The sequence below is a fragment of the Panulirus ornatus genome, chromosome 28 (assembly GCF_036320965.1).
Source record: "Panulirus ornatus isolate Po-2019 chromosome 28, ASM3632096v1, whole genome shotgun sequence".
NCBI lineage: Eukaryota > Metazoa > Arthropoda > Malacostraca > Decapoda > Palinuridae > Panulirus > Panulirus ornatus.
The window spans coordinates 1037748-1065169 of NC_092251.1; the positions used below are offsets into that span (position 1 = coordinate 1037748).

The 27422-nt window shown below is 41.0% G+C and overlaps 2 protein-coding genes across 5 annotated transcripts in view; one reads left to right on the forward strand and one right to left on the reverse strand.

The window, feature by feature from the left end:
* The window catches only part of LOC139757755 (ribosomal protein S6 kinase beta-1-like), an 87763-nt gene that overhangs the window by 47787 nt on the left and 12554 nt on the right, over positions 1-27422 (forward strand). For both annotated transcript variants that reach the window (XM_071678524.1, XM_071678525.1), the window contains 5 exons: positions 2396-2543; positions 5877-6011; positions 12194-12310; positions 19994-20125; positions 22495-22602. In XM_071678524.1, coding sequence (XP_071534625.1) covers positions 2396-2543; positions 5877-6011; positions 12194-12310; positions 19994-20125; positions 22495-22602 — 640 coding nt within the window. The remainder of the gene's footprint in view (positions 1-2395; positions 2544-5876; positions 6012-12193; positions 12311-19993; positions 20126-22494; positions 22603-27422) is intronic.
* LOC139757756 (retinol dehydrogenase 12-like) overlaps positions 1-27422 on the reverse strand; it is a 146758-nt gene that overhangs the window by 19419 nt on the left and 99917 nt on the right. The window contains exon 10 of one of the 3 annotated variants that reach the window (XM_071678528.1): positions 5779-5816. The exons of 1 other annotated variant lie outside the window; for it this stretch is intronic. In XM_071678528.1, coding sequence (XP_071534629.1) covers position 5816 — 1 coding nt within the window. In that variant the 3' untranslated portion in view covers positions 5779-5815. Of the gene's footprint in view, positions 1-5778; positions 6094-27422 lie in introns of those variants that run through there. One more of the 3 variants, XM_071678527.1, reaches the window with a different exon arrangement.

Consider the following 27422-nt stretch of genomic DNA (forward strand, 5'->3'; position numbering starts at 1 on the left):
TGAAGAATGTATGTGAGAAATACATAGAAAAACAGATGGATTGGAATGTAGCAATTGTGAATCTGAAGAAGGAATATGATAGAGTTGATAGAGAGGCTTTGTGGAAGGTATTAAGAGTATATGGCATGGGAGGTAAGTTGTTAGAAGCAGTGAAAAGTTTTTATTGAAGATGTAAGGCATGTATACGAGTACGAAGAGAGGAAAACGATTGGTTCTCAGTGAATGTCGGTTTGTGGCAGGGGTGCGTGATGTCTCCGTGAATGTTTGTATTGTTTATGGATGACGTTGTTAGGGAGGTGAATGCAAGAGTTTTGGAGAGAGGGGCAAGTTTGCAGTCTGTTGTGGATGAGAGGGCTTGGGAAGTGAGTCAGCTGTTGTTCGCTGATGATACAGCGCTGGTGGCTGATTCGGGTGAGAAACTGCAGAAGCTGATGACTTAGTTTGGTAAAGTGTTTGTATGAAGAAAGCTGAGAGTAGATGTGAATAAGAGCAAGGTTATTAGGTACAGTAGGGTTGAGGGACAAATTAATTGGGAGGTAAGTTTGAATGGAGAAAAACTGGAGGAAGTGAAGTGTTTTAGGCATGCAAGGAATAGAGTGAATTGGAACGATGTGGTATACCGGGGTCACTGTGCTGTCATTGGATTGTAACAGGGTATTTGAAACGTCTGGGGTAAACCATGGAAACCTTTGTGGGGCCTGGATGTGGAAAGGGAGCTGTGGTTTCGGTGCATTACACATGACAGCTAGAGACTGGGTGTGAACAAATGTGGCCTTTGTTGTCTTTACCTAGCACTACCTTGCGTGTGTGTGGGGAAAGAGGGGCACTGTTTCATGTGTGGTTGGGTGGTGACAGGAATGGATGAAGGCAGCCAATACATGTGTATATATGTATGTATCTGTGTACGTATTTGTATGTATACGTTGAAATGTATAGGCATGTAAATGTGCGTGTGTGGGCGTTTTTGTATATGCATATGTATGTGGGTGGGTTGGGGCATTGTTTCATCTGTTTCCTTGTGCTACCTCGCTAATGTGGGAGACAGCGACTAAGTATAATAGAAAAATATAATAGATAAGAAGCTAGTGTGTTTTTTTACCTGTAGATTTTTCATAATTGTAGTGATGATTTCAGCCTTAGAAATCTTGCTGTAAACAGATTTAAAACTGTCATTTAAATGATATCTCATATTAGAATTCCTCTATTGTAAAATCCAATGATAATGCATTTGTCAGTTGAGTGATGGTGCCATAACATCTGTATGATATATGCTGTTCAGTTCAGCATATTCTTGAACGTGTGAAACCTTTCTTACTCCTTTCCATTATATTATTAGATGGTTACATTTTTCCTATCATGAGTGAGTAAACTTTAAGCCTTGAGAGGTATGCTTTTTCCTGCAGTATATACAGCATTCTGAATACCTATGGACATCAAATATTAATGTTCCTGGTGAAGATGCATAAGGAATGATGAGGAATTGAATGTAGTCCAACAAGAGTACAAAGTGGAAAAATTGAGAGGGAGCTGTTGTAAGCAGTATGGCACTTTCTGTTTCATTGACTATAATTTTCAGAGTGATGAGGTTTGCAATGATTTTTAAGTTTATCTATTGTGCTGTATTGGATGTGTGGAAGTAATTTCTGTATTGTTGAATATTGATATACCTGACCTAGAAATTACCCTTAATCAAATTTGTTGAGTATATGTAGTAAAGCAGTAAATTGTCACATAAGAATCCAGTCACTTATGCGGTTACTATTACATATAATCCATGTATGGTATGTAATTTGTTAGACATTTTGCTCTGACTGTGGAATCATTGGTTCATCCCATTAGTTTAGTAAATAGATAACATGCATTTTAAAATAATATGGTATTGGCTTTAATGTTTTTTATTTGGTTTTAGATATCCATAGTATTCTATTTGAAAATCTTTTGCCCACATCTCTGTTTAAGTTTACTTGGTTTCTGCCCAAGGGTTTCTTTCCCAAGAATAATTGTTGTGCATGTTATGGTTATTCAATCACTGGACAAATTGTTTACATGTTTATTTATCCTTATTAGGACCAGGTTAGATATTAGGTGGCATTATCTGGCATGTAGTAGGATTGACAGTTTGTTTGCTAGTAGAGTCAAGGAGATGCCTTTGTTGAGGGTGAAGTGAACGCTTGTTTGAGTCAAGACACAATGTTGGTTGTGCCTGGAGGGATTTTGTTCTTCGAGGATTAATGTTACCTTAGAATTGGATAATTTTGTCATTGATTATTCAGCCAAATTTGCCAGGCAAATTTATGTTTATAAGTCTTGTTGCTCATATGCTGCCATAGTACATAAACAAGCCAGCCTTGATAAAAACTTTGTTTCCAGCCCAGTAATTTCTTTCTCTTGACAGCTTTTACATATCGGAGATCATCTTGGCCCTTGAACATCTTCACTCTGAGGGCATTATCTACAGAGACCTAAAACCTGAAAACATTCTCCTTGATTCATATGGTCATGTTAAACTCACAGATTTTGGACTTTGCAAAGAAAAGATTCAGGTAAGATTTTAAGTAGAATGTGTGTTACTTTGAGATGGTTTGGGTGTATGGAAAGAATGCAAGTTAGAGAGTTTACAAAGAGAGTGTATGATAGTATGAATAAAGGGGTTAGTGTGAGAAGAAGACCACCTTTAGATAGGGAATAGAGTGAAAGAGAACTAGAGGGAGAGAAATGGGGGAAGATTGCGTAGAATGGTGTATACGAGGGAGACATGTAAGGACAGGATTAAGTGGAGACTGTTTTGCTGTGGCCACCCCCTTGCTTTGGGTTCCCAGAAGGAATGGTTATCAGAGATATAGATAGATGGATAGATAGAATGTGTCGAAAGATGCCACACCATAGTGCTTATTGAGAGTGGTGTTCCGACATGTGGAAGAACCTGGAGTGAAGGGGGTTTACTAAAGTACTGGATGATAATTATGCCTGAGTTAGAGGTGTTTTGAGTGTTCAGTTTATTGGTTAATTAGTTTTTATTTCACATAGCTGCACATAGTGTATGTAGGGTTTTATATCATCACCCTTGTTTCTGTGTGTGTGTGTGTTACCTAATTACCTTTAAGTATTGTAAAGGGAGGGACTTTTTCTCTTGATGGGCTTTATCTCTTGACTATTTTTTTTTCAGATGACTTATTTTTTTTCAGTTACCTGATTACCTATCTCTGTAATTGTGATTACCTGTTTGTACTGTTTGGGTGGGAGTTTTATACTTATGGAGGCTCCTATCATGAACACTCTGTACTATAATACAGTGTCTTAAATTAAATTTAAGCATGCTGTCTGCATTAACCATGTCCTCAGTCATTCTGTTCAATCCCTCTGCCTCTTTTATTCTATCAGAATACCACTTTACATCTTTTTAACAATTTTCTTGCTGAATTTCGTGGCGTGTATGTTGTTTGCTCTATCTGTACATTTCTCAAAGAACTGTTAACTGTCCATGTTGTATATCTGTTTTTAAAACTTAAATGTTGTGATCAGGTCACTCTTTTAATGGAGGCAAATTTAAAGTCTAGCTTTTCCTTGTAACTTTGCTGTTATAATTCTGGTACCATCTCTGTTGCCCTCCTTTGGAACTTCTCATTTAGCTCTATGTGTTTCTTTAGGTGCAGTGACCAAATTTGAGAAGCAAAATCTAGTTTTGACCTTATGTAGGACATCAGTAGCTTGCTAAATATTTCCTTATACATATTCTTGAAAGCTGCTCAGATATTTGTCAGAAGACAGTTTGTCTCCTCTGCTATTCTCCTAATGTACGACTCTGGCAACAGGTTAGGGATGATGTTTATTTCCTATCCACTCTTTAGCTGTGTTGTATAATGCACCATAACTAGATCCCCCTTGTGCACATTCATGTCTTACAAACCTTTCCATGGATTTCCCACACTGCTTTGAGTTCCCTGGTTTAGCCTTCTGACAGCACATTGTCCTCTCTACTATCATGCAACTTTTTTCAAATATCTATATGCTCTCTGTATTAATCATACCTTTATTTACTTTCCTCCATTCATCCAACATTCTTCTACTGTAAAAGTATTTCTTGGCTTGGACAAAGTTCTTGCTTGATGTCATGGTATGTCTTTTACTCTTTGGTTCTTTTATCACAACATCTTTTGAAGAACTGTTTACTGTGATATAGTCCATTGAGAACGTAAATGACTTATAGACATTAATGAATAAGATGGAAATAGAAACTCAAAGTAAAGCTAAAGTTATATATTAGACTAAGATTAATCTTTATCCCTGGAGATAGGGAAGAAAGAATACTTCCCAAATATTCCCTACATGTCGTAAAAGGTGACTAAAAGGGGAGGGAGTGGGGGACTGGAAATCCTCTCCTCCACTTTTTTACTTTTTCAAAAGAAGGAACAGAGAATGGGGCCAAGTGAGGCTCAGCCCTCTGTTTTTAGTGCTACCTCACTAACGTGGGAAATGGCAAATATGTGTAAAAGCAGAATTAATCTTACATAAATGAGTTTCAGAGACATACATATATACACATATATATATTCATAGTTGCTTGCCTTTGCCCATTCCTGTCGCAACCCCACCTCACAGGAAACAGCATCACTTCCCCCCTCTTCAGCGAGGTAGCGCCAGGAAAACAGACAAAAAAAGGCCACATTCGTTCACACTCAGTCTCAAGTTGTCATGTGTAATGCACCGAAACCATAGCTCCCTATCTACATCCAGGCCCCACAGATGTTTCCATGGTTTACCCCAGATATTTCACATACCATACTTTAGTCCATTGACAGCACATTGACCCCATTGCACATTGACCCCGGTATACCACATCGTTCCAATTCACTCTGTTCCTTATGTGCCTCTCACCCTCCTGCATGTTCAGGCCCTGATCACTCAAAATCTTTTTCACTCCGTCCTTCCACCTCCAATTTACATATGTTATATTATTTTCTATTATACTTGATTGCTGTTTCCTGCATCAGCAAGGTAGAGTCAGGAACACAAAGAATGGCCCATCCGTTCATATACACATCTTTTTCTTTTTTTCATACTATTCGCCATTACCCGAGTTAGCGAAGTAGCGTTAAGAACAGAGGACTGGGCTTTGAGGGAATATCCTCATCTGGCCCCCTTCTCTGTTCCTTCTTTTGGAAAATTAAAAAAAACAAAAAAACAAGAGGGGAGGATTTCCAGCCACCCGCTCCCTTCCCCTTTAGTCGCCTTCTACGACACGCAGGGAATATGTGGGAAGTATTCTCTCTCCCCTATCCCCAGGGATACACATGTATATTAATAAATGCCCATACACACACATATACATACATATACACATACATAACATATACAAATATACATACACATGCAGACATATAGATATATACTCATGTACATATTTGTACTTGCTTGCCTTCATTTATTCCTGGTGCCATCCTGCCCCACAGGAAACAGTAGTAGTTGCTATTTTTAAACTTTACATGAAAGTTTTGCAGTGATTTTTTGTTTTGACTCAACCATTGGCTAATTATTTGGGTAATCTTTTTTTGGCATGGGTTTTCTCTTGTAGAATGAAGGATGTAAGACTACTCATTGAAGGATATTATTTTGTTTCCAATTTATTTTCTAGTAAATTTTACCAACATTGCACCTCATTATCAGATAGATGTTATTCTGAGCACAGAACCTGTCACTGCACTTCCCAAGTTCATGTGGATTATATATTAAGATGAAAAAGCTGCAATGAAAGAAAGATAAAACACTGGAGTGTAATCATTTATTCCCTCACAAAGAGTCATCACATTACTACATACCTGAAAGGAAATAAAAGGACCCCTTGAAATGTTTATAATATTTCATCCTTTACTTTTCAGGATGACTCTGTAACACATACTTTCTGTGGAACAATTGAGTATATGGCACCTGAGATTCTCACTCGCACAGGACATGGCAAAGCAGTGGATTGGTGGTCCTTGGGTGCACTCATGTATGATATGTTGACAGGCGCGGTGAGTCAGCATATTTGTGTCTTCTAGAAACATCTATTTTTTGTAACAGAGTTCCAATTATGGAAGAATGTATGCTGTTTTCCTGTGGAGAAAGGTAGCATCAGGAATGGATGAAAGCAAGCAAGTATGAATGTATACATATGTGTGTATGCAATGTCTGCATATGTGTATGTATATGTGTGCTGTTTTCCTGTGGAGCGGGTTAGTGACAGAATGGATGAAGGCAAGATGAAGTAGGAGAGATGGCCAGAGAGCGTTATTGGATTACGTGTTAATTGACAGGCGCGCGAAAGAGAGACTTTTGGATGTTAATGTGCTGAGAGGTGCAACTGGAGGGATGTCTGATCATTATCTTGTGGAGGCAAAGGTGAAGATTTGTATGGGTTTTCAGAAAAGAAGAGTGAATGTTGGGGTGAAGAGGGTGGTGAGAGTAAGTGAGCTTGGGAAGGAGACTTGTGTGAGGAAGTACCAGGAGAGACTGAGTACAGAATGGAAAAAGGTGAGAACAATGGAAGTAAGGGGAGTGGGGGAGGAATGGGATGTATTTAGGGAATCAGTGATGGATTGCACAAAAGATGCTTGTGGCATGAGAAGAGTGGGAGGTGGGTTGATTAGAAAGGGTAGTGAGTGGTGGGATGAAGAAGTAAGAGTATTAGTGAAAGAGAAGAGAGAGGCATTTGGACGATTTTTGCAGGGAAAAAATGCAATTGAGTGGGAGACTTATAAAAGAAAGAGACAGGAGGTCAAGAGAAAGGTGCAAGAGGTGAAAAAAAGGGCAAATGAGAGTTGGGGTGAGAGAGTATCATTAAATTTTAGGGAGAATAAAAAGATGTTCTGGAAGGAGGTAAATAAAGTGCGTAAGACAAATGGGAACTTCAGTGAAGGGCGCAAATGGGGAGGTGATAACAAGTAGTGGTGATGTGAGAAGGAGATGGAGTGAGTATTTTGAAGGTTTGTTGAATGTGTTTGATGATAGAGTGGCAGATATAGGGTGTTTTGGTCGAGGTGGTGTGCAAAGTGCGAGGGTTAGGGAAAATGATTTGGTAAACAGAGAAGAGGTAGTAAAAGCTTTGCGGAAGATGAAAGCCGGCAAGGCAGCAGGTTTGGATGGTATTGCAGTGGAATTTATTAAAAAAGGGGGTGACTGTATTGTTGACTGGTTGGTAAGGTTATTTAATGTATGTATGACTCATGGTGAGGTGCCTGAGGATTGGCGGAATGCGTGCATAGTGCCATTGTACAAAGGCAAAGGGGATAAGAGTGAGTGCTCAAATTACAGAGGTATAAGTTTGTTAAGTATTCCTGGCAAATTATATGGGAGGGTATTGATTGAGAGGGTGAAGGCATGTACAGAGCATCAGATTGGGGAAGAGCAGTGTGGTTTCAGAAGTGGTTGAGGATGTGTGGATCAGGTGTTTGCTTTGAAGAATGTATGTGAGAAATACTTAGAAAAGCAAATGGATTTGTATGTAGCATTTATGGATCTGGAGAAGGCATATGATAGAGTTGATAGAGATGCTCTGTGGAAGGTATTAAGAATATATGGTGTGGGAGGCAAGTTGTTAGAAGCAGTGAAAAGTTTTTATCGAGGATGTAAGGCATTTGTACGTGTAGGAAGAGAGGAAAGTGATTGGTTCTCAGTGAATGTAGGTTTGCGGCAGGGGTGTGTGATGTCTCCATGGTTGTTTAATTTGTTTATGGATGGGGTTGTTAGGGAGGTGAATGCAAGAGTTTTGGAAAGAGGGGCAAGTATGAAGTCTGTTGGGGATGAGAGAGCTTGGGAAGTGAGTCAGTTGTTGTTCGCTGATGATACAGCGCTGGTGGCTGATTCATGTGAGAAACTGCAGAAGCTGGTGACTGAGTTTGGTAAAGTGTGTGAAAGAAGAAAGTTAAGAGTAAATGTGAATAAGAGCAAGGTTATTAGGTATAGTAGGGTTGAGGGTCAAGTCAATTGGGAGGTGAGTTTGAATGGAGAAAAACTGGAGGAAGTGAAGTGTTTTAGATATCTGGGAGTCGATATGGCAGCGGATGGAACCATGGAAGCGGAAGTGGATCATAGGGTGGGGGAGGGGGCGAAAATTCTGGGAGCCTTGAAGAATGTGTGGAAGTCGAGAACATTATCTCGGAAAGCAAAAATGGGTATGTTTGAAGGAATAGTGGTTCCAACCATGTTGTATGGTTGCGAGGCGTGGGCTATGGATAGAGTTGTGCGCAGGAGGATGGATGTGCTGGAAATGAGATGTTTGAGGACAATGTGTGGTGTGAGGTGGTTTGATCGAGTGAGTAACGTAAGGGTAAGAGAGATGTGTGGAAATAAAAAGAGCGTGGTTGAGAGAGCAGAAGAGGGTGTTTTGAAATGGTTTGGTCACATGGAGAGAATGAGTGAGGAAAGATTGACCAAGAGGATATATGTGTCGGAGGTGGAGGGAACGAGGAGAAGAGGGAGACCAAATTGGAGGTGGAAAGATGGAGTGAAAAAGATTTTGTGTGATCGGGGCCTGAACATGCAGGAGGGTGAAAGGAGGGCAAGAAATAGAGTGAATTGGAGCGATGTGGTATACCGGGGTTGACGTGCTGTCAGTGGATTGAATCAAGGCATGTGAAGCGTCTGGGGTAAACCATGGAAAGCTGTGTAGGTATGTATATTTGCGTGTGTGGACGTATGTATATACATGTGTATGGGGGTGGGTTGGGCCATTTCTTTCGTCTGTTTCCTTGCGCTACCTCACAAACGCGGGAGACAGCGACAAAGAAAAAAAATATATATATATATATATATATATATATATATATGTGTGTGTGTGTGTGTGTGTGTGTGTGTGTGTGTGTGTGTGTATGAGTGGATGGGCCATTCTTCATCTGTTCTCTGGCGCTATCTCGCTGACACAGGAAACAACAATTGATTTGGTGAGGATGTATGTATGGCTCATGGTGAAGTACCTGAGGATTGGCAGAATGCACGCATAGTGCCATTGTACAAAGGCAAAGGGGATAAAGGTGAGTGTTTAGATTACAGAGGTATAAGTTTGTTGAGTATTCCAGGGAAATTATATGGGAGGGTATTGATTAAGAGGGTGATAGCATGTACAGAGCATCAGATTGGGGAAGAGCAGTATGGTTTCAGAAGTGGTAGGGATGTGTGGATCAAGTGTTTGCTTTGAAGAATGTATGTGAGAAGTACTTAGAAAAACAAATGGATTTGTTTGTAGTATTTATGGATCTGGAGAAAGCATATGATGAGTTAATAGAGATACTCTGTGGAAGGTATGAAGAGTATATGATGTGGGAGGCAAGTTGTTAGAAGCAGTAAAAAATTTTTATCAAAGATGTAAGACGTGTACGAGTAGGAAGAGAGGAAATTGATTGGTTCCCAGTGAATGTCAGTTTGCGGCAGGGGTGGGTGATGTTTCCATGTTTGTTTAATTTGTTTATGGATGGGGTTGTTCAGGAGGTGAATGCAAGAGTATTGCAGAGAGGGGCAAGTATTTAGTCTGTTGTTGATTAGAGGGCTTGGGAAGTGAGTCAGTCGTTGTTTGCTGATGATACAGCGCTGGTGGCTGATTCGGGTGAGAAACTGCAGAAGCTGGTGACTGAGTTTGGTAAAGTGTGTGAAAGAAGGAAGCTGAGAGTAAATGTGAATAAGAGCAAGGTTATTAGGTACAGTAGGGTTGAGGTACAAGTCAATTGGGAGGTAAGTTTGAATGGAGAAAACTGGAGAAAGTGAGTGTTTTAGATATCTGGGAGTGGATTTGGCAGGGGATGGAACTATTTAAGCAGAAGTGAGTCACAGGGTGGGGGAAGGGGGTGAAGGTTCTGGGAGTGTTGAAGAATGTGTGGAAGGTGAGAGCATTATCTCGGAAAGCAAAAATGGGTATGTTTGAAGGAATAGTGGTTCCAACAATGTTATATGGTTGCGAGGCGTGGGCTATAGATAGGGTTGTGCGGAGGAGGGTGGATCATGTTGGAAATGAAATGTTTGAGGACAATACGTGGTGTGAGGTGGTTTGATCGAGTAAGTAATGAAAGGTTAAAGAGAGATGTGTGGTAATAAAAAGAGTGTGGTTGAGAGAGCAGAAGAGGGTGTTTTGAAATGGTTCGGTCACATGGAGAGACTCAGTGAGGAAAGATTGACAAAGGATATATGTGTCAGAGGTGGAGGAACGAGGAGAAGTGGGAGACCAAACTGGAGGTGGAAGGATGGAGTGTAAAAGATTTTGAGCTATTGGGGCCTGAACATGCAGGAGGGTGAATGGTGTGCAAGGAATAGAGTGAATTGGAACGATGTGGCATACTGGGGTCGACGTGCTGTCAATGGATTGGACCAGGGCATGTGAAGGGTCTGTGGTAAACCATGGAAATTTTGTGGGGCTCTGATATGGAAAGGGAGCTGTGGTTTTGGTGTATTATACATGACAGCTAGAGACTGAGTGTGAACAAATGTGGCATTTGTTGTCTTTTGCTAGTGCTAACTCGTGCCTGTGTGGGTGGAGGGGGGTGCCATTTCATGTGTGGTGGGATGGCAACGGGAATGGCTCAGTGGCTGAGGGCAGCAAGTATTAATATGTACATGTGTATATATGTATTTGTGTGTGTGTGTGTATGTGTATACGTTGAAATGTATAGGTTTGTATATGTGCGTGTGTGGGTTTTTATGTATATGCATGTGTATGTGGGTGGGTTGGGCCATTCTTTCATCTGTTTCCTTGCGCTACCTTGCTGACGTGGGAGACAGTGACAAAGTATAATGAAAAAGTAAAAAAAAAAAATGGATATATATATATATTTATATTTATTATTTTTTTTTATTATACTTTGTCGCTGTCTCCCGCGTTTGCGAGGTAGCGCAAGGAAACAGACGAAAGAAATGGCCCCCCCCCCATACACATGTATATACATATGTCCACACATGCAAATATACATACCTACACAGCTTTCCATGGCTTACCCCAGACGCTTCACATGCCCTGCTTCAATCCACTGACAGCACGTCAACCCCGGTATACCACATCGCTCCAATTCACTCTATTCCTTGCCCTCCTTTCACCCTCCTGCATGTTCAGGCCCCGATCACACAAAATCTTTTTCACTCCATCTTTCCACCTCCAATTTGGTCTCCCTCTTCTCCTTGTTCCCTCCACCTCCGACACATATATCCTCTTGGTCAATCTTTCCTCACTCATCCTCTCCATGTGCTCAAACCACTTCAAAACACCCTCTTCTGCTCTCTCAACCACGCTCTTTCTATTTCCACACATCTCTCTTACCCTTACGTTACTCACTTGATCAAACCACCTTACACCACACATTGTCCTCAAACATCTCATTTCCAGCACATCCATCCTCCTGCGCACAACTCTATCCATAGCCCACGCCTCGCAACCATACAACATTGTTGGAACCACTATTCCTTCAAACATACCCATTTTTGCTTTCCGAGATAATGTTCTCGACTTCCACACATTCTTCAAGGCCCCCAGGATTTTCGCCCCCTCCCCCACCCTATGATCCACTTCCGCTTCCATGGTTCCATCCGCTGCCAGATCCACTCCCAGATATCTAAAACACTTCACTTCCTCCAGTTTTTCTCCATTCAAACTCACCTCCCAATTGACTTGACCCTCAACCCTACTGTACCTAATAACCTTGCTCTTATTCACATTTACTCTTTCTTCTTCCACACACTTTTCCAAACTCAGTCACCAGCTTCTGCAGTTTCTCACATGAATCAGCCACCAGCGCTGTATCATCAGCGAACAACAACTGACTCACTTATATATGCTTGAAAATTTTTTTTTCATTCATATTTGCATTACTCGCATTAGTGAGGCAGCGTTAAGAACATATGACTGAGCCTTAGAGAGTGTATGATTGAATTAAGAGGGTGTGAGCTACCACATGTGAATCAGAATAGAGGTAATGATAAGAAAATACTGTAATTTATTTTCTTAATGAGGCAGACAGTGCTTCTTGTAGGAAGAGGGAACCAGAGCATTTTAAACTGCGAAAGAAAGAATTGATAATTTACTGCTTATACATAAATTATTCTTTTATGATAACGAAAACAACTTTTATCACCACAACATGAAACATGAAATGGACACAGTTTGTTGTAATAATGGAAAATATATGTTAAGGTCTTTGACTATTCTGTATATACATCTAAAATTCTTTTGTATCTTTAGCCACCATTCACAGCTGAGAATCGCAAGAAGACAATTGAGAAGATCCTTAAGGGCAGGTTGAACCTTCCACCGTATTTAACCCCAGATGCACGAGATCTCATTCGCAAGCTGCTCAAGGTAAGGTTGTAGGAAAGGTGTTCTGTCAGAACAGTCATTAGATAGTGGATTTCTTTCTTCATTACTTGTTTGATATACAAATGTATTCTCTGTTTTCTGAGTTTTGCATCTCGAATTTTGAAATGTCCTTCAGCATGATAGGGATGTAGGTTTGATATACTGAGGTGGTAATACATGTATATTTTTATAATGGGTAATTCTTTTTTGTCTGTGTATACACAAATTTGGCAAAATAGTAAGAACAATAGATAGGAGCAGTAGGTAGGAATATTAAGCAGGATTATTAGAGAGAAATGATAGGTAGGAGCATTAGATTGAAGTAGTCATTAGGAACATTAGGTAGAAGACTGCAAACACTGCACTAGACTTGCCCTCTGCCAGTGGCCTGTTAAGGGTGAGGCACTAAAGGCTAAGAAGTGGCGCTGGAGTTATTTAGTTATGGAGAGACTGTTGCCGTGGCCATCCCTTTGAGGGAGTTCCAATTGGAACAGGTCTTAGAGATATAAGTAGATAGATACAAAAATTAGCGTAAGATCTCGTAAAAGTGTATAAAGATATATACAACATAAGAAGCAGCTCCTCCTGCACAACCTTCTGTTTATTCTTATAGACCACGGAGGGAACAACAAACATGCAACAGCACATTATACAACTGAAAGATGGTTCACTCAGAACAGAGTGTTTGCATTGAACAGAAGTCTTTAGTTACTCTTTTAATCCTAGACTGACATTACTATAACCTGCACCCTTCCATTATCTTGTATGGCCAACAAAACAGCGTTTTTAGGCATCATGTACAGTACATGGGACACTCACAGTTCATACCACAATCATTAGTACAAAAGCCTCAAATAAACTAATGTTTGCAGAGCATTGAGTTGTATCAGATTTGGATATGAAAAAGAATTTGCTAGTGTATATAAAATTTAATCTCTGCATCCTAAACTACGTACAACCTGCCTGGCCATCCATCCTCTCAAAAGAGGATATAACAAAGCTGCAAACCTCTGGAAACAGAGCACTCAGAATGATTTATGACTGCCAAGCAATCACTTGCACACGACACCTACTTGGTGGAATGAAGATCCTCCTGGTACAATTCCACCTCAGTTTACTTGGCACTCAAATACTTGCATCCACACCAGACCCTTCCTATCCAAACCACTCCATAATTAATTACCATTGCTCAGATAGAAATAATGAAGCTTATCTCTGCTTACACTTCAGCAGCAACCTACATTATTAAAAACTCATTTACAAAACATGTACTCAAAAATAATCCAATAACTGTTGAACAAAAGCCCTTACAACTCCATCTTAAAGGCCACCCCAGCAGACATACACTCGTCTTAAAACCACTCTCCCCAAACATATGCAGGCTACGCTTCTCGTCTGAGCTCTTGACATCTCCCATCCCTACAACACCACAAACATTGGTTCAACATATCTCAAGACCCTTCTTGGCAATTGATACACATACCACAGTGAAGGTACTAAACACATGCTGCTCAGTTGGCCCTCACTCTTCCACATAGACACATTTAATGTCATTACACTCCATGGCCTGTGGTCCTGCCCTCTGGATGTGAGGCTGATAATCTAGTTAGGATTTTCATTGTATGTATGGATCATGGTGAGATGCTTGAGGATTTGCAGATTGCATGTATAGGGGCATTGTTGAAAGGTGAGTGTTTGAACTAAAAAGATATAAGTTTGTTGAGTGTACCTACAAGGTGTATGGGAGGGTGGTGATTGAGAGGGTGAAGGCATGTATAGAGCATCAGATTAGGGAGCAATAATGTAGTTTCAGAAGTGATGGAGGATAGTTAGATCACGTGATTGCTTTGAAGAAAGTTTTCTAAAATGATTTTGATATGAGAGAATGAATGGGGAGAGGCTGATAGAGAGGACTTATGTGTTGGAAGTGGAGGTGACAATGAGAAGGGGAGACCAAATTAGAAGTTGAAGATGAAGAGAAAAATATTTTGAGTTCTCAGGGCCTGAGCATGGACGAGGGGAAATTCTTCCATAGAATAGTGAAATTGAGCAATGTGGTATATATGAGTCTGTATATATGTATATATGCTGTCTGTGGACAGAACTAAGGCTGAAGCAGCTGGGGGAAACCACGGAAAGGTCTGTGGGGCCTGGTTATGGATAGGGAGCTGTGGTTTCAGTGCATTACAAGTGTTTAGAATGGACATCAGTGAATGAGGCACTTTTTTTCATCCTTATCTGTTGCTATTTCACTAACACGGGAAAGTGAGCAAGTATGTAAGTATGGCCCAATTCTCTGTTCCTTCTTTTGAAAAAAAAAAAAAAAAAAAAAAAACGAGAGGGGAGGATTTCCAGCCCCCCGCTCCCTCCCCTTTTAGTCGCCTTCTACGACACGCAGGGAATACGTGGGAAGTATTCTTAATCCCCTATCCCCAGGGATAATATATATATATATATTTTTTTTTTTTTTTTTTTTTTTTTTATACTTTGTCGCTGTCTCCCGCGTTTGCGAGGTAGCGCAAGGAAACAGACGAAAGAAATGGCCCAACCCCCCCCCCCCCCCATACACATGTACATACACACGTCCACACACGCAAATATACATACCTACACAGCTTTCCATGGTTTACCCCAGACGCTTCACATGCCTTGATTCAATCCACTGACAGCACGTCAACCCCTGTATACCACATCGCTCCATTTCACTCTATTCCTTGCCCTCCTTTCACCCTCCTGCATGTTCAGGCCCCGATCACACAAAATCTTTTTCACTCCATCTTTCCACCTCCAATTTGGTCTCCCTCTTCTCCTCGTTCCCTCCACCTCCGACACATATATCCTCTTGGTCAATCTTTCCTCACTCATTCTCTCCATGTGCCCAAACCATTTCAAAACACCCTCTTCTGCTCTCTCAACCACGCTCTTTTTATTTCCACACATCTCTCTTACCCTTACGTTACTTACTCGATCAAACCACCTCACACCTCACATTGTCCTTAAACATCTCATTTCCAGCACATCCACCCTCCTGCTCACGACTCTATCCATAGCCCATGCCTCGCAACCATACAACATTGTTGGAACCACTATTCCTTCAAACACACCCATTTTTGCTTTCCGAGATAATGTTCTCAACTTCCAAACATTCTTCAAGGCTCCCAGGATTTTCGCCCCCTCCCCCACCCCCACCCTATGATCCACTTCCGCTTCCATGGTTCCATCCGCTGCCAGATCCACTCCCAGATATCTAAAACACTTTACTTCCTCCAGTTTTTCTCCATTCAAACTTACCTCCCAATTGACTTGACCCTCAACCCTACTGTACCTAATAACCTTGCTCCTATTCACATTTACTCTTAACTTTCTTCTTTCACACACTTTACCAAACTCAGTCACCAGCTTCTGCAGTTTCTCACATGAATCAGCCACCAGTGCTGTATCATCAGCGAACAACAACTGACTCACTTCCCAAGCTCTCTCATCCCCAACAGACTTCATACTTGCCCCTCTTTCCAAAACTCTTGCATTCACCTCCCTAACAACCCCATCCATAAACAAGTTAAACAACCATGGAGACATCACACACCCCTGTCGCAAACCTACATTCACTGAGAACCAATCACTTTCCTCTCTTCCTACACTTACACATGCCTTACATCTTCGATAAAAACTTTTCACTGCTTCTGACAACTTGCCTCCCACACCATATATTCTTAATACCTTCCACAGAGCATCTCTATCAACTCTATCATATGCCTTCTCCGGATCCATAAATGCTACATACAAATCCATTTGCTTTTCTAAGTATTTCTCACATACATTCTTCAAAGCAAACACCTGATCCACACATCCTCAACCACTTCTGAAACCACACTGCTCTTCCCCAATCTGATGCTCTGTACATGCCTTCACCCTCTCAATCAATACCCTCCCATATAATTTACCAGGAATACTCAACAAACTTATACCTCTGTAATTTGAGCACTCACTCTTATCCCCTTTGCCTTTGTACAATGGCACTATTTATGCATTCCGCCAATCCTCAGGCACCTCACCATGAGTCATACATACATTAAATAACCTTACCAACCAGTCAATAATACAGTCACCCCCTTTTTTAATAAATTCCACTGCAATACCATCCAAACCTGCTGCCTTGCCGGCTTTCATCTTCCTCAAAGCTTTTACTACTTCTCTGTTTACCAAATCATTTTCCCTAACCCTCTCACTTTGCACACCACCTCGACCAAAACAACCTATATCTGCCACTCTATCATCAAACACATTCAACAAACCTTCAAAATACTCACTCCATCTCCTTCTCACATCACCACTACTTGTTATCACCTCCCCATTTGCGCCCTTCACTGAAGTTCCCATTTGTCTTACGCACTTTATTTACCTCCTTCCAGAACATCTTTTTATTCTCCCTAAAATTTAATGATACTCTCTCACCCCAACTCTCATTTGCCCTTTTTTTCACCTCTTGCACCTTTCTCTTGACCTCCTGTCTCTTTCTTTTATACATCTCCCACTCAATTTCATTTTTTCCCTGCAAAAATCGTCCAAATGCCTCTCTCTTCTCTTTCACTAATAATCTTACTTCTTCATCCCACCACTCAATACCCTTTCTAATCAACCCACCTCCCACTCTTCTCATGCCACAAGCATCTTTTGCGCAATCCATCACTGATTCCCTAAATACATCCCATTCCTCCCCCACTCCCCTTACTTCCAGTGTTCTCACCTTTTTCCATTCTGTACTCAGTCTCTCCTGGTACTTCCTCACACAAGTCTCCTTCCCAAGCTCACTTACTCTCACCACCCTCTTCACCCCAACATTCACTCTTCTTTTCTGAAAACCCATACAAATCTTCACCTTAGCCTCCACAAGATAATGATCAGATATCCCTCCAGTTGCACCTCTCAGCACATTAACGTCCAAAAGTCTCTCTTTCGCGCGCCTGTCAATTAACACGTAATCCAATAACGCTCTCTGGCCATCTCTCTTACTTACATAAGTATACTTATGTATATCTCGCTTTTTAACCCAGGTATTCCCAGTCATCGGTCCTTTTTCAGCACATAAATCTACAAGCTCTTCACCATTTCCATTTACAACACTGAACACCCCATGTATACCAATTATTCCCTCAACTGCCACATTACTCACCTTTGCATTCAAATCACCCATCACTATAACCCGGTCTCGTGCATCAAAACCACTAACACACTCATTCAGCTGCTCCCAAAACACTTGCCTCTCATGATCTTTCTTCTCATGCCCAGGTGCATATGCACCAATAATCACCCATCTCTCTCCATCAAGAGCAAGGTTATTAGGTACAGTAGGGTTGAGGGTCAAGTCAATTGGGAGGTGAGTTTGAATGGAGAAAAACTGGAGGAAGTGAAGTGTTTTAGATATCTGGGAGTGGATCTGGCAACGGATGGAACCATGGAAGCGGAAGTGGATCATAGGGTGGGGGAGGGGGCGAAAATTCTGGGAGCCTTGAAGAATGTGTGGAAGTCGAGAACATTATCTCGGAAAGCAAAAATGGTTATGTTTGAAGGAATAGTGGTTCCAACAATGTTGTATGGTTGCGAGGCGTGGGCTATGGATAGAGTTGTGCGCAGGAGGATGGATGTGCTGGAAATGAGATGTTTGAGGACAATGTGTGGTGTGAGGTGGTTTGATCGAGTAAGTAACGGAAGGGTAAGAGAGATGTGTGGAAATAAAAAGAGCGTGGTTGAGAGAGCAGAAGAGGGTGTTTTGAAATGGTTCGGGCACATGGAGAGAATGAGTGAGGAAAGATTGACCAAGAGAATATATGTGTCGGAGGTGGAGGGAACGAGGAGAAGAGGGAGACCAAATTGGAGGTGGAAAGATGGAGTGAAAAAGATTTTGTGTGATCGGGGCCTGGACATGCAGGAGGGTGAAAGGAGGGCAAGGAATAGAGTGAATTGGAGCGATGTGGTATACCGGGGTTGACGTGCTGTCAGTGGATTGAATCAAGGCATGTGAAGCGTCTGGGGTAAACCATGGAAAGCTGTGTAGGTATGTATATTTGCGTGTGTGGACGTATGTATATACATGTGTATGGGGGTGGGTTGGGCCATTTCTTTCGTCTGTTTCCTTGCGCTACCTCGCAAACGCGAGAGACAGCGACAAAGTATAAAAAAAAAAAATATATATATATATATATATATATATATATTATCCCTGGGGATAGGGAAGTAAGAATACTTCCCACGTATTCCCTGCTTGGCATAGAAGGCGACTAAAGGGGGAAGGAGCGGGGGGCTGGAAATCCTCCCCCACATTTTTTTTTTTAATTTTCCAAAAGAAGGAACAGAGTGGGGCTAGGTGAGGATATTCCAAAAAAGGCCCAGTCCTCTGTTCTTAACGCTACCTCGTTAATGCGGGAAATGGCGAATTGTTTAAAAGAAAAAAAAGAATATATATATATATATATATATATATATATATATATATATATATATATATATATATATATATATATATTTATATATGTCCTCTGTTCTTAACGCTACCTTGCTAATGCGGGAGATGGCGAATAGTTTGAAAGAAAAGAAAGATATATATATATATATACGTACATATACATACTCATATACATATATACACATGTACATATTCATACTTGCTTGCCTTCATCCATTCCCATTGCCATCCCGCCACACAAGAAATGGTACCCCCCTCCCCCGCGCATGCACGAGATAGCACTAGGAAGAGACAACAAAGGCCAAATTCATTCACACTCAGTCTCAAGCTGTCATGAGTGATGTACTGAAACCACAGCTCCCTTTCCACAGCTAGGCCCCGCAGACCTTTCTATGGTTTACCTCAGACATTTTACATGCCCTGGTTCAATCCAATGACAGCATGTTGATCCTGGTATACCACATCGTTCCATTTCACTCTATTCCTTGCATGCCTTTCACCCTCCTGTATGTTCAGGCCCAGATTGCTCAAGATCTTTTTCACCCCATCCTTCCACCTCCAATTTGGTCTCCTGCTTCTTCTTCCCTCCACCTCTGACACATATATCCTCTTTGTCATTCTTTCCTCACTCATTCTCTACATGTGTCCAAACCATTTCAAAATTCCCTCTTTTGCTCTCTCAACCACTCTTTTTATTACCACACATCTCTCTTACCCTTTCATTACTTACTTGATCAAACCACCTCACACCACATATTGGCCTTAAACATTTCATTTCCAACACATCCACCTTCCTGTGCACAACCCTATCTATAGCCCATGCCTCACAACCATATAACATTGTTGGAACCACTATTCCTTCAAACATACTCATTTTTGCTCTCTGAGATAACGTTCTCTCCTTCCACACATTCTTCAACGCTCCCAGAATCTTTGCCCCCTCCCCCACCCTATGACTCGCCTCCACTTCCATGGTTCCATCCGCTGCTAAGTCTACTCCCAGATATCTAAAACACTTCACTAGAGATTGGATGTATGCAAATAAGGCCATTTTTTTTTTTAATATTACCCAGCTGAAGTAGAAGAAGTATTTAGGTGTTAGAAGATATACCTTTTGGTGTCATAAGGTTAAAGATGAATCTGGTTTTTGTGCAAACAATGGCACTGGATATATTTATATTGTCCCCATCATTCTCCAACTTTCAATGTATTATTTCTTTCAGCGACAAGTTAGTCAGCGCCTTGGCAGTGGACCTGATGATGGTGAGCCAATTAAGAGACATTTATTCTTCAAGCATATCAACTGGGATGATGTCATACATCACAAACTAGAACCTCCATTTAAACCTGTTCTCGTAAGTTCTAAGAGCCTCAAGAATATAGTTTTATGAACATGAATTTATCCTAGCCCAAAACTAAAAGGTTAAAAGACCTTTGGGCATACATTTTCAATGCAAGAGTTTCAGAGAGAGGGGCAAGTATGCTGTCTGTTGTGGATGAGAGGGCTTAGGAAGTGTCACTTGTTGTTCGCTGATGATACAGCACTGGTGGCTGATTCGGGTGAGAAATTGCAGAAGTTGGTGACTGAGTTTGATAAAGTGTGTGAAAGGAGAAAGTTGAGAGTAAATTTGAATAAGAGCAAGGTTATTTGGTTCAATAGGGGTGAGGGACAAATTAATAGGGAGGTAAGTTTGAACGGAGAGAAGCTGGAGGAAGTGAAGTGATTTAGGTATCTAGGAGTGGAGTTAACAGTGGATGAAACCATGGAAGCGGAAGTGATTCACAAGGTGAGGGAGGGAGCGAAGGTTCTGGGAGCGTTGAAGAATGTGTGGAGGAAGCGTGCAAGGAATAGAGTGAATTGGAACGATGTGGTCTACCGGGGTTGATGTACTGTCAATGGATTGAACCAGGGCATGTGAAATGTCTGAGGTAAACCATGGAAAGGTCTCTGGGGCCTGGCTGTGGAAAGGGAGCTGTGGTTTCAGTGTATTACACATGACAGCTAGAGACTGAGTGTGAACAAATGTGGCCTTTTTTTGTTTGTCCCTGGCGCTGCCTCGCTGGGGTGTGTGTATGTGTGTGGTGCTATTTCATGTGTGGCGGGGTGGTGACGGGAATGAATGAAGGCAACAAGTATGGATATCTACGTGTATATATGTATATGTATATGTATGTATATGTATGTATATGATGAAATGTATATGTATGTATATGTGTGTGTGTGGGTGTTTATGTATATGCATGTGTATGTGGGTGGGTTGGGCCATTCCTCATCTGTTTTCTTGCGCTACCTCGCTAATGCGGGAGACGGTGGTCAAGTTCAATAAAATGTAATAGTTTTATTTGTACTGATTTGTTATTTTATTCTTAGCAAAGTTGATATACTTAAAGTAAGAATGATATACCTTTAGGTTATGTTCGAACTAAATTTCCTGTTTAGAAGATTACTGTCAGAATGTTACCCTAATTAAGATGTTCTAACTTGTCAAGTTGCACCATTTTCTTTTTCTTCATTTATCCTGTAGTTTAACTTATCATTCTTTGCTTTGATTTTGTATGAATGAATTTTCATAAGTACAGGTTGAGTATCTTTTATCTGAATTGCCTGAGACCAGAAGTGTTTCGGATTTTGGAGTTTTTCGGACTTTAGAATGTTTGCATGTACATGATGAGATATCTTGGGGATGGGAGCCAAGTCTAGACAGAAAATCCACTTGTTTCATATACACCTTATACACATAGCCTGAAGGTGATATATGCAATATTTTTACTAATTTTGTGCCTGAAACAAAGTTTGTGTAACACTGAACCATCAGAAAGCTAAGGTGTCACAACCTCAGCTGCCCATGTGGACAATCTGTGGTTGTTTGGCATCACCTTCATTCCTGACTGGATTTATATGCTACTGAGAAGCAATCATTTTCTTACACTTTTTCAAACATAACTACTTAACAGTAAAAGATATGAAATACCATTAATACATTAAATAAAATAATGTGCTTTGGCATGGAATTTTCCATTTGTAACATCATAATGCTGCTCAAAAAGTTTCAGATTTTGGAGTATTTCGGATTTCAGCTTATCAGGTCAGGGATGTGCAACCTGTATTTCTCTCCCTTCTCCATCCCCTTGTATTCAAGTTATGTCCATTTTTGGGCTTCAGGAATTTATTAAAATTTCTTAGTTTATATATGGGGCTATGTAGACCAAGGAGATGCTGGTGATTATTTCAGAAAATGAGAACTCCTGCATGATTTAGGACCATTTATTCATATTGTTAGATAGTCTCAGAGCACAATGGCATAAGCTCGTATCTAAAGTAGTGTTTTATTAACTTTTTTGAAGAACAGATTTTTTGTAATCTGAAACTTCTCTTATGCTCCTTGTATTATTATAATCAGTGTGGTGTACTCATGTTTATCGTGAGAGAAAATATGGAACATAAATAAAGAGAGATGATAATATTTATAAATACCATTTACATTTTTTAAACTTTGCCATCCAAAAGGTGACAGGGCAGCGTGCTGGGTAACACTATTTTGTCTTCAAAGGTACTTCTTGGCACTAGTGATTTTGATGTATAGAGGTGGTATAAGTAGAGCTGTTGCACACAGTGGGAGAGCAGAATTACATTTAACAGGCACAGAAGCAAACCTTTCCAGTTTCTAGCATTTGTCATTATTATCCCTAAAACTTCTGCCTAATTTTTCTTATCTCATTGCAGAGTGGTGAAGATGATGTTAGTCAGTTTGATAGTAAGTTTACTAAACAAACACCAGTCGACTCTCCTGATGATAACATGCTGAGTGAAAGTGCTAACATGGTGTTTGAGGTATTATCAAATAGTTTTCTTTTGTATTACTTTTACAGTAATAGGACTTCAAACATGAATGTAATTCTTAAGAAGTAATGGTTCTTTGAGGTACATATTTTGAAATAAGGTTAGACTGAGAAGTAAAACTGCTTGTCATTACTCTACAATTAAGCATTTTATGATGATGTAGTGCAGTGAGTGATTTAAAGGTTGTTGTTATTTATAACTGCTCTTTCCCAGGTTGTTGATGTAGCACCAGGAACTAATGTCTAGATCAATTCTTGAGGGAGAGAAACACATAAAAGTCCTTACACCGATGAATATGTTTACATATGTTAACGTATTAGGTATAAGTTTGTTGAGTATTCCTGGTAAATTATATGGGAGGGTATTGATTGAGAGGGTGAAGGCATGTACAGAGCATCAGAATGGGGAAGAGCAGTGTGGTTTTAGAATTGGTAGAGGATGTGTGGATCAGGTGTTTGCTTTGAAGAATGTATGTGAGAAATACTTAGAAAAGCAAATGGATTTGTATGTAGCATTTATGGATCTGAAGAAGGCATATGATAATAGTTGATAGAGATGCTCTTTGGAAGGTACTAAGAATATATGTTGTGGGAGGCAAGTTGTTAGAAGCAGTGAAAAGTTTTTACCGAGGATGTAAGTCATGTGTACGTGTAGGAAGAGAGGAAAGTGATTGGTTCTCAGTGAATGTAGGTTTGTGGCAGGGGTGTGTGATGTCTCCATGGTTGTTTAATTTGTTTATGGATGGGGTTGTTAGGGAGGTGAATGCAAGAGTTTTGGAAAGAGGGGCAAGTATGGAGTCTGTTGTGGATGAGAGAGCTTGGGAAGTGAGTCAGTTGTTGTTCACTGATGATACAGTGCTGGTGGCTGATTCATGTGAGAAACTGCAGAAGCTGGTGACTGAGTTTGGTAAAGTGTGTGAAAGAAGAAAGTTAAGAGTAAATGTGAATAAGAGCAAGGTTAATAGGTACAGTAGGGTTGAGGGTCAAGTCAATTGGGAGGTAAGTTTGAATGGAGAAAAACTGGAGGAAGTAAAGTGTTTTAGATATCTGGGAGTGGATCTGGCAGCGGATGGAACCATGGAAGCGGAAGTGAATCATAGGGTGGGGGAGGGGGCGAAAATCGTGGGAGCCTTGAAGAATGTTTGGAAGTTGAGAACATTATCTCGGAAAGCAAAAATGGGTATGTTTGAAAGAATAGTGGTTCCAACAATGTTGTATGGTTGCGAGGCGTGGGCTATGGATAGAGTTGTGCGCAGGAGGGTGGATGTGCTGGAAATGAGATGTTTGAGGACAATGTGTGGTGTGAGGTTGTTTGATCGAGTAAGTAATGTAAGGGTAAGAGAGAGGTGTAGAAATAAAAAGAGCATGGTTGAGAGAGCAGAAGAGGGTGTTTTGAAATGGTTTGGGCACATGGAGAGAGTGAGTGAGGAAAGATTGACCAAGAGGATATATGTGTCGGAGGTGGAGGAAAACGAGGAGAAGTGGGACACCAAATTGGAGGTGGAAAGATGGAGTGAAAAAGATTTTGAGTGATCGGGGCCTGAACATTCAGGAGGGTGAAAGGCAGGCTAGGAATAGAGTGAATTGGATCGATGTGGTATACCGGGGTCGACTTGCTGTCAGTGGATTGAATCAGGGCATGTGAAGCGTCTGGGGTAAACCATGGAAAGTTGTGTGGGGCCTGGATGTGGAAAGGGAGCTGTGGTTTAGGGCATTATTGCATAACAGCTAGAGACTGAGTGTGAACGAATGGGGCCTTTGTTGTCTTTTCCTAGCGCTACCTCACACACATGATGGGGGAGGGGATGTTATTCCATGTGTGGGAGGTGGCGATGGGAATGAATAAAGGCAGACAGTGTGAATTGTGTGCATGTGTATATATGTATGTGTCTGTGTGTGTATATATGTGTGTACATTGAGATGTATGGGTATGTATATTTGCGTGTGTGGACGTGTATGTATATACATGTGTATGGGGGTGGGTTGGGCCATTTCTTTCGTCTGTTTCCTTGCGCTACCTCGCAAACGCGGGAGACACCAACAAAGCAAAATAAATATAAATAACCCCTGACTTTACTCCCAAGACATTCCCAAACCACTCTTCCCCTTTACCCTTGAGCTTCGTTTTACTCAGAGCCAAAACATCCAGGTTCCTTTCCTCAAACATACTACCTATCTCTCCTTTTTTCTCATCTTGGTTACATCCACACACATTTAGACACCCCAATCTGAGCCTTCGAGGAGGATAAGCACTCCTCGCATGACTCCTTCTTCTGTTTCCCCTTTTAGAAAGTTAAAATACAAGGAGGGGAGGGTTTCTGGCCCCCCGCTCCCGTCCCCTTTAGTCGCCTTCTACGACACGTGAGGAATGCTTGGGAAGTATTCTTTCTCCCCTATCCCCAGGGATAAATAATAAATTAGCTAATAAAAGAAGATATTGATGTTTAGATGCTAGAAATTATGTATTTTAATGTTGGATATGAACAATTAATGTATATATACTTGAAAAATTTAACAAAACTTCTGGGTCTACATAGAATAACCCAGAAATCTAGGGCAGTTAAGGGATATTCTGAAATGATCTTGATTCTCAAAAAATTTGAATAACCAGGTCAGTCATAATTCATACCTATTGTTATTAGATAAAGCTTATGACAGAGTCCATCATATCTATGGCCTCAAGTCCTCAGGATCATAGGGTGCTAAGAATCTCTGGGCTTCTGCCAGATTCTACTGCCATTGAGAGGGAGGACTCTGGCAGTAATAGTACTGGCCCCTCCCACAACCTTTTCCTCTCTGTGAGACCTTCCTCTTAACTATACCAACATTCATGGTCTCTCTAGTAACCTCTCCTCAATTGAGCACCATCTGTCTAGTATCACTTCTAATACCTTACCACTTTCTGAGACACAGGTATCTAATGATGTTCTCACAAGTCCCTTTTCCTATCTACCTGTAACCTCCACTCACGATTCCAGTTCAGAGGTGGTGTTTGTGCTTATTCCAACATAAACACACCTGTTCACACCTCAAGGATGTTGAGTCTTCAAACTTTGATGTTATGTGGCTCAAGGTCTGTCTCCTTACTACCACACTTTTCTTCTGTTTCATCCATTACTCTCCAAATTCAATAGATTTTATATCCTTTGACTATCTAAATTCCTGCTCTGAGACTGTGGTATCCTTTCACCCACATGCTGAGATCCTCTACCTTGGGGATTTCAAAGTTCACCATAGGGAATGGTTGAATTCCTCCCATACGGATAGTGGAGGGATTGAAGCCCTCATATTCTCCATTCTCAATGATTTATTATATCCCACCCTACCCATGTACCTGACCACTGTGACCACTCTCCTAATCTGGATTTGTTTTTCACGTCTGGTCCATTCTGCTGTAAGTACACAGTTTCACCCCCAATTGTTTCATCTGATCACACTCTCATAAATGTATCTATTCTAATGGCACCTCCTCTTCCAGCAGCCCCTTTTAAGTGTAAATAATGGCACCTGCACATAGCTGACTGGAATAACTTACGTCACTTCTTTTCTGACTTTTCTCGGGTAAATTACTGTCTCTTGTGTGGTGATGCTTCTTTCTCCTCCAAACGCATAGCACAGGTTGTTCCTGTGGGAATGGAAGTATTTATCCCCTCTTCCTCCAAGACGACGACTTCATCCAATCAGTGGTTCAATCGATCCTGTTCTGAGGCCATTCAGACAAGGGATCAGGTATAGCAGGTTTGGAAAAACTCTCCTTCCAGTGGTTCCCATTCAGCTTTTATCACTATCCATAATCGCTGCAAGCATTTTATCCATGAGACAAAGCATTCCTTTATTCAAAGGATATGTGATAACCTCTTCATCATCCACTGATAGGTCTTTCTGGTCTTTAGCTAAGGGCATCTCTAACAATGTCTGTCACTCTACCTTTCCTTCACTTTTCCATTCTGACGGTACTATAGGTGTCTCTTCCATTGACAAAGCAACCCTCTTTGGTTCCCATTTCTCCTCTAACTCCACCATGGATGACTAACATTCCTTCACTCCCTGATGTTCCTTGTACTAATCCTGTGCCTCTTCCTGTAATCTTTTTTTGGATAGCAAGAAAAGCACTTCTTTTTCTTAACACACGCAATGCTTATGGTCCTGATGGCATCCATCCCTGTTTACTGAAAAAGTGTGCCTCTGAACTTGCACCTGTACTTGCTCGTCTGTTCTGTTTCTGCTGAAAAACCAAAACTTTTCCATGGCAACAAGCATTGACACATCCCATCCCTAAGAAGGGTAACCATTCTGACCCCTCTGACTATCATCCTATTGCTTTGACGTCTACTGTTTCCAAAGTCTGAAACCGTCCTCAACTCCCATATCCTTAAACACCTTGAAAATTACAGTCTTCTGGATCACCAGTATGGCTTACATAAGGTGAGATTCAGTGTTGGTATTCTTTCCTGTCTTACTTATGTCTGGTCATCATCCCTGAAAGATTTTGGGATTCATGTGTAGTTGCCCTTGACATATCTAAGGCTTTTGACAGGGTGTGGCATTAGGGTCTCATCTCTAACCTTCCAGCTTTTGGCTTCCCTCTCTCACTTTGCTCCTTCAAATTTAGTTTCTTCTCTGGGTGATTAGTCTCTGTGATTGTTTATAGATCATCTTCCCCTCTTTTCTCCATCTGCAGCAGTGTCCCTCAAGGTTCTGTCCTGTGCCCTACACTTTTCCTCCTTTTTTTCAACGATTTCCTCTCCTCCACAAATAATCTAGTGCATTCATACGTTGATGACTCAACACTGCATTCATCCACCCCCTTCA